The sequence below is a fragment of the Gossypium hirsutum genome, chromosome D06 (assembly GCF_007990345.1).
Source record: "Gossypium hirsutum isolate 1008001.06 chromosome D06, Gossypium_hirsutum_v2.1, whole genome shotgun sequence".
Lineage (NCBI taxonomy): Eukaryota > Viridiplantae > Streptophyta > Magnoliopsida > Malvales > Malvaceae > Gossypium > Gossypium hirsutum.
Window position 1 is genome coordinate 40,043,238 of NC_053442.1, and position 7,710 is coordinate 40,050,947.

The 7,710-nt window shown below is 31.9% G+C and overlaps 1 protein-coding gene across 1 annotated transcript; it reads right to left on the minus strand.

Moving 5' to 3' along the window:
• Nucleotides 1-1,738: 1,738 nt before the first annotated feature.
• Nucleotides 1,739-5,469, minus strand: LOC107902063 (cytochrome c oxidase subunit 5b-1, mitochondrial). Its single transcript, XM_041095320.1, has 6 exons — nucleotides 4,970-5,469; nucleotides 4,726-4,811; nucleotides 4,498-4,551; nucleotides 2,833-2,899; nucleotides 2,607-2,686; nucleotides 1,739-2,134 (listed from the first exon to the last, which is right to left on the minus strand). Exons 1-6 carry the CDS (start codon nucleotides 5,127-5,129, stop codon nucleotides 2,075-2,077), a joined length of 507 nt encoding a protein of 168 aa, XP_040951254.1. The 5' UTR covers nucleotides 5,130-5,469; the 3' UTR covers nucleotides 1,739-2,074.
• Between the last annotated feature and the right edge of the window lie 2,241 nt (nucleotides 5,470-7,710).

The following is a 7,710-nucleotide window of genomic DNA, read 5'->3' on the forward strand; positions in this document are numbered from 1 at the left end:
CCTTACTTGCACATGAGGGGTCTCTTTGGATCGCTTGGGTTAGTGAATATGTGTTGAAAGATAGGAGTTTTCTTGACGTGTCTCCTACTTCGATGAGTAGTTGGAATTGGAAGAGGATGCTAAAGTTGAAGCCTTTGGTTGCTGCCACTTCTCAACACTTTGAAAACTTCTTGATTGTGGGAGGCAATTAGAACTCGTGGTATGAAGGTGGAGTGGCACCATTTGCTATGGTTCCCTTTGCATATTCCCAAGCATTCTTTTATTACTTGAATGGTCATTCCCAATAGGCTCCTTACTTGGGATCGCTTTCTTGCTTTTGCGGTTTCTATTTATACTTGTTGCTTTTTCTGAATAGATGTTGCAGACGTATGATCACACTTTCTTTGAGTGCAGATTTTCAAGGAAGGTGTGGCAATCGATTTTCCAGCTTTGCTCCATTCATAGGGCTGTGGGAACTTGGAGGCAAGAGATATTTTGGTGCTTACTTATTGCTATACTTAAGCTTGCTTGGAATGCATATTTGAATGTGATATGGAGACAAAAGAACAAGAGATATTTTGGTGCATCGTTCTTAACTGAAGGTGCTATCTTGGTGCAAATTATGGAGGTTGTGTAATTTCATTTAGGAGGAAGTCTAATCAATAGTGTTAACCCTATTAATGCTTCACTATGTGCTTATTGGGGTATCATTAGTTAATTTGTTTGTATAGCTTAAAGTACAGTTACTATACATTGATTTTGTTCTGTTGTAGCATTTTAGTTGCTTTTTTGGATTAATTGATTTCATCATTTATCCAAATAAAATAAAAAAAAAGTTGGAAAAAGAAATCGAGTTTCAATGGTAAGGCAATGCTTTGCCCGATTTAAGACTAAGGACATAGTGGTAATGCTTATTGGAAATTTATGTTGCTATTTGTTTGACGGCCTTAATTCTCGACATTTTTTAAGCTGCTGCTATTGACTTGATATTATATATAATGCAGAATAAATGGAAGATTCATCTTCAACTTACAAAGCCAGCTACTTAGCCTTCGTTAGCATGGGTAGTAATTTGCAAGCTGCTGCTTCAAGCACTCTTTAGTCTCTAACATAGTTCACATTTACAGTTGGAAATTACCCTTTGATTTATGCATATAAGAATTGATGAGGGTAGAACTTCTACCTCAAGCATTTTTCAGTGTAGTATAAACACCATCTACTACCAAAGGCAGTGGTCAGCAGTTATAAAACACAAGGGAAGACTTGTTTAGCAATAAATATACATATATGTTATTTTCTTTCTCCGTTTAACCTGCTTTGAGAATAAATTACAATATTTGTTTCTAAACTTATTTATTAGTGATTTATAATACCCAGTGCGAAACAGACTACTAAACTAATTATTCTAATTATCATCATCATCATCATCATCATCATCATCATCATCATCTACCACCTGTGGCAAGTGAATCCTGTTTCTGTCGCTCCAACGCTTATTCATTTTAAATCTCATGTTTGACATATTCAGACATGAAATAGTAATATAATTCTTGATAGCTATTCGACAGTTACACTCAAGTTCCAGTAACTTAGAATCTCATTTTAGGGGAAAAAAATAGTGAACAAACAAAAGAGGCTAAAGTAAATATCATAACACCAACTCCCAACTGACTAAACTCAGTTAATTGGGGTGAAAAAGATATTGGAACATCTGGTGACGATGATACCAGTAACTTGAAATAAAAGAAACAAAAAGCAATGAAATCAAATCAACGGTTCTTATATAGTAAGAAGATTACTTCAAAACTCAACAGCAGGAAGTTTCATGAAAGAATGGTAAGGTAGCCATGGATTATTTGGCAATGCATGTAGCATTAACCTAATAAGATTCATAGTTAAAAATTATGACCACCCTGTGTCTAAATTACCAGGAGAAAATTAGGGGTACCATCTCAAATACCCATGAGAACCAAGGAATAATTAAAACAAAACAAGACAACCTTTGTTTGAAAATTTGAAGGTGCATTGTATGCCTGGACATCATTCCATCATGTTCTCCAAAACTTTATTTCAGTAGAAAAATTGGAGGTTGCAATTAATGATGATCATTGTCACCATGTCCATCTGGAGGACCTCCAGGGCCCACAACTTCCAACTGCCAATCATCGTAAAAAATAATTAGTAAAACCTACAATGCTGAAAACAACATGAGTACTTCAAGCATAGCAATGTCCTAAAGAAAGTATATAGTATCCTATAGCTCAGACATTTCCATCTCACCCTAATAGATGATTACTAGTTGCATTTGTTGACCAATTTACGGTGTTATAAGTAATGAAAACCAAGATAAACAACATTATATTCATATACATAAGCTACTAAATGCACGAACTGGTTGATCAAACACGCTCTAGACAGGCTTGCCTGAGAATAAATAAACAAATACTATTAATTTGGGCCATAGTCATTAACAATTAATTCAAATTGTCAGAGATTTTGGTGAATCGTGTATGGGCTAAGAGAAATATCTCAAATGGCTATGGATCCAATGAATGCTAAGAAATTGAAATTTATATGCGAGCTTAATACATCTACTAAAAGGTATCTAATTCAATATATCCACTTACCACAAAATACTGTGAACAAACTGAGCACTCATGTGGTTTGCCTTTTTCCAGCCAAAACCAGACAACATCGTGTTCATCCTCTGCAGTTTTTAAACATGCAAATCAAATGGGATGGTATATTAGTTCAAGCAGAATGACTCAATTTTATATAAATCGGAGGAGGCACACAAGAACCAAAGTTAAAACTTAGAGAAGCATAAACAGAGAATTGATGAAAGAAACTTACCACCTACACCTCCTGGGCATCCAACTATTCTCTTGTTGTAGTAGGACTTAACGACAGCAGGAGATTCCTATAAGCAGATAAAATTATTTCTACCGTCAAAAGTCAAGCCATGACATCATTCTTGTGTTTCAAAATGATCAATATTTACAGTTTCTAGTAGGAAAAATATATCACCATATAAAGAGGCACAAATTCAAAATGATAAATTCACGAAAGAAGAGTATTAGTTACCCTAGATTTAACATAAATGGATGAAAAGACCTGGTTGAGTGAAGTAAGACGCAACATGTATATGTGTGTTTCTGTATGTGCCTTTGCATATAGATAAAATGAGGTTTAGATATATAATTATGATAATGGTCTCAAGAATTGTGCAATTTATCCTGCAAAACATGTAACTCTTTTCTTTTGTTGGTCAATATGGATGATTTCCCTATGATCCACTATTTGTTGTAGAACACTCAAATATGGGGGTGAGTATTTGATCACGTCAAGTTGAATCAAGTGATAAAATTTCGAATTGGTCAAGTTGATAAGTTTTATTTTATCAACCAAACTTTATTTGAAATTTTACCAACTCTAGTCAAATAAAAAAGGATTTTCAAGTCGAATAAATCTATTAGAGTTATATAAATTTCATGTCAATTAAGAGTTCACTTCTCAAATTTCACTGCAATCAAATGTAGGTACATTATCACAATTTTTCCACTATCATAGTAAGTACCTAACTCTACTTTTAGCTATCAACAAGTGAAATAAAAGACAATAGGAGAAAGGTGAGAAATTACACAGAAAATGAGTCCTTTAGTCATTCTAAAACCATCAGCCAATCGTACTACAGATGACCTTTCAACCGATGACTTGATCAAAACTATGTACAACAGGTAGGGTTGAATCATAGTTAATTATTCCAATTATTTGAGTTATTCAAGTAACTTGAGTTGTACAATTCAAATCCGAGCTAAACTATTTATTCGAGATGATTCGAAAATTCGAATAACTTGAACTATATAATTTGACATTAGAAATTTTAATCAATTTTTTCGAATGGAATTGGATTTTGCTCACCCCTACTCAAATATTGACAAGTAGAGAGTTTGATATTATCTCATTTTTTACTAGTAAAAGTACAGCTAATGAAAGAAATTAAAGAGAACTACAATAAGATGGGCCTTTTTGTGCCTATCACCTTACAAAGAAGTGAGCCTAGACGCACCAAGCATGTAACTGATTATACGTGCATTGCACGCCTAGCCCTGAAGGACCTAAGGCGCTTTTTGTTGCCTAGGTGCACACCTTGACAGCACTGATAAATAACTTTGAAAAAATGATGTGGCAACAATACCAAATAATACACCCATTTACATCTTTTGCTATATATTTACTTACATCATGAAACATCAGAGCTTAAGGATAAACAATAGTTACAAGAGATAGCAACATCAGATAAAAGGTAAACCATTTAAATAGAAGTGCACATAAAGCCAATACTTTGCATACAAACAGAATAAAGCAAGCGGTTTATAGCAAAAGAGAAAGAAGAGAAGATGATTGTTAGTATTTGAAACGCCATATGACATCGCTTCCATATATGATGAGACACGTGATCTAATATTGGTTCTCAAAGTGTAATAGACTGTGAAAAACATTGAAACCCACACGAACCTTTGTGCCAAAAGGACCGACTGGATTGTTTACATCTTCAAGGATTTTCTTTCCCTAGACAAAACAAAGAAAAGAACACTAAATTCAGAATAAACAAGCGCAACTCCACGCATAAACTAAGAGGCAGTAAATTAAATTTAGTCATAATGGTCATAAAAATAATCTTCAATACAAGAAATTTTGTCACATTTTGAAACCAAACAAAGAGAGTGAAAAAAGAAAACTCACCTCAAGCTCAGCCTGAAGCTCCTTGCGCTCATGACCAGTGGCGATAGGCATTACATCCTCAACCCTCTTCTTCACAGCAGTACCCGCTACACAATCCAAACCAATCGAAATCAATGTCGGATACACAAAATCTAGCTTTTAGCATCTTCTTCGGATATCAAAACACATTAACTAGTGATCCAAAATATTCAAAGCTTGAAATCAAAATGACTCGTTGACGAGGATCTAAGGAAATTAGAGTTACCTGAACCAGTAGAGAAGCGGCGAGTAAGGAAATAAGTGGAAGGGAATGGAGAAACGTGAGACTTGAAACGGAGCGGCGACGGCGATGGCGTCTTAGAAGCAGATCGGCATGGAACGGTGGCTAGGGTTTTGAAGGGTGAAGTCACTAGCCTTCTCCACATCTCTCAGAATTCAAAAGATCTTTAAGCTTTGGTTATTTTTATCTTCCAGGCCAGGCCCCGTCTTTTTCTGAGGACGATCAAAAAAAGCGATTTGCGTTTTTGGAGTCAGTGTTCACTGTTTGTTTGGCACGTGCCAAATTCGTTACATGTGCGAACTTGGTGGAAGTTTTGGAGGGTGAGCCGGTGAGGCTGCCGTTCCGGTTGGGACGGTTGCCCAGTGTCAGCGGGAAAATGTTGACTTTTGGTGATTTGTTGACTTGTTCTTTCTTCCGACTCGGTTTGGTTATTCTAAACTTGAGAACTGAGAGATGTCTTTTTTCTTTTTTTAGTGTTGATGTCTAGTTTGGTTTATATTTCTCTTATTTAGATTTAATAGGTAGCACGAATCGAGTATCAATTCGAATTAATAAATTATGAAAATTTTATTTGATAATTAAATTAAATTATGTTATTTGAAGATAATTAATTTTTTTATTTTAAAAGATTAATAATTAGATTTGAGCCTATACTATTTACATCAATAAAAAATTAATTTTATATTTAGTTGTATTTAGCATGCTTCAATACATCCATCAGTTGTATATATTAATAATGTTTTAATTAAGTTGGTGTCATACATTTAAGTCTTATTTGGTTACTAGTGTAATAAGATAAGGAAAAAGTTTATTTATTAGATATGTAATACAATAGTTAAACATAATATAAATAATAGGCCTAATGGCTTATTTGGCCTTCTAACTTTACAAAAAAAAATTTATTTTAACTCTCTATTTAATTTTTTACCTTTTTTAACCTTAAATATATAGTGTTTGTCAAATCACCCAAAATGGATGGAAAAGTTAATGTTTGTTAACTTTGATGATGTGGCATACACGTGGATTGTCATTTAGATGTCATATTATCAATTAATTAATTTTTTAATATTTTAAAAATTAAAAAAAAGTTATTAAAAATTATTTTAAAAAATAAAAACTATTAAAGTTATTTAAAATATATAAAAATATTTTTAAATTTTTAAAATTTAATTAATTCCTAACATAACATACACGTTGAAGTTAACAAACATTAATTTTTTCTATCAATTGGAAGGGAAAATTAAATTGTTGACTAAAATGATTTTTTTTTGTAAAGTTGGTGGGCTTAAAAAGCCATTATGCCTAAATAATAGTGGGTACAAATTTAAACTTGAAACTAAAAAAATAGTAAAAACTCTTATAAAAAATAAGACTTTAAAAAAAATTATTTCTCTTTTCTCAAAACAAATGGTGTGAGTAACTAAAAATTATCAATTAAATTAGCTTAGTACTAACTCATGTGCTAAAACATAGTGAAGAAATAATACTCCTACAAAATGTAACATTAATATTCTTAATATAATATATCTAAGCATTTAAGTTTCATTTTACTCATAATTTAATCTACTTTTTCTCATTTTAACATTATACACACTTCATGTGTTGTTATTAATTAGTTTCAAATTATACATATCTTTATTTATTATATGTTATTTTTAAACTAACATTTGTGTTCTAAGTACATAGTTTCCACGTGTACATGTGTGTGATAGAATTTCTAGTACTATTATTAAACCCCTGATTGAGTTGGTGTCATGATACAACCGGACATCAACTCAGTTCGGGAAATTACGAAAATATTCTTTCATAATTAAATTAAGTTATATTATTCAATGGCGGTTTAGTCTTTTCATTTTTTTTAAAAAAATCCAATAAAATTTTGTTGTGAGATTTAAACCATGCTATCTAAATTAATAAAACATTAATATTACCATTAAACCAAAACTTTGTTTTATTACAATATTTACATTTTAATTTTTTTGTGTATACTTTATTAGCCCCTTCAATTGTATATCTATCTATACAATTATTTAAGTCCCTAACTGAGTTGGTGTCATAAGTCAACCAGGCACAACTTGATTTGAGAAATTACAAAAATATCCTTCTATAATCAAATTAAGTTATATTATTCCGTGTTACTTTAGTCTTCTTATATTTTTTATACCAATAAAAATTACAAATGGTGGGATTTGAACCTATGTTGTTTAAAACAATAAAACATTAATATTAACACTAAACTAAAATCTTTATATTAATATAATATTTACATTTTAATTGTATTATGCACACCTTATTTCATTCGTCAATTTTATATGTATACTATTATTTAAGTCCCTAATTGAGTTGGTGCCACAAGTCAACCAGGAACCAACTTAGTTAGGGAAATTATGAAAATGTGCATTCATAATTAAAATTAGTTATATTATTTGAGGGTATTTTAGTCTTTTTATTTTAACAGAAAACAATAAAATATATGCATATGGTGGTATTTGAACCCACACTAATTGAATTAGTAAAACTTTAAATTTATCACTCTACAAAAGCTTCATTTGAAATTTACTGATGCAAGTCTCAAGGCTCAATTTCAAACCCATGGATATGATGGGCTCACACTACCTCAAGGCCCAATAATAATGTCAAAAGCCAAGCAAATCAAATCAGGATTCAACCAAAGATAAGATTTGAGAACGAATCTTTTTGAGGAAAAGGGGAATAATACATGCACA

Bases quoted from the DNA above. Each gene is read 5' to 3' on its own strand.
- LOC107902063 (XM_041095320.1), bottom strand. From the start codon at position 5,129: ATGTGGAGAAGGCTAGTGACTTCACCCTTCAAAACCCTAGCCACCGTT. The intron at 2,900-4,497 runs GTTCGTGTGGGT...ATCTGCTTATAG, and splicing joins TCGGTCCTTTTGGCACAAAG to GAATCTCCTGCTGTCGTTAA. The intron at 2,687-2,832 runs GTAAGTTTCTTT...TAAAAACTGCAG, and splicing joins ATGCCCAGGAGGTGTAGGTG to AGGATGAACACGATGTTGTC.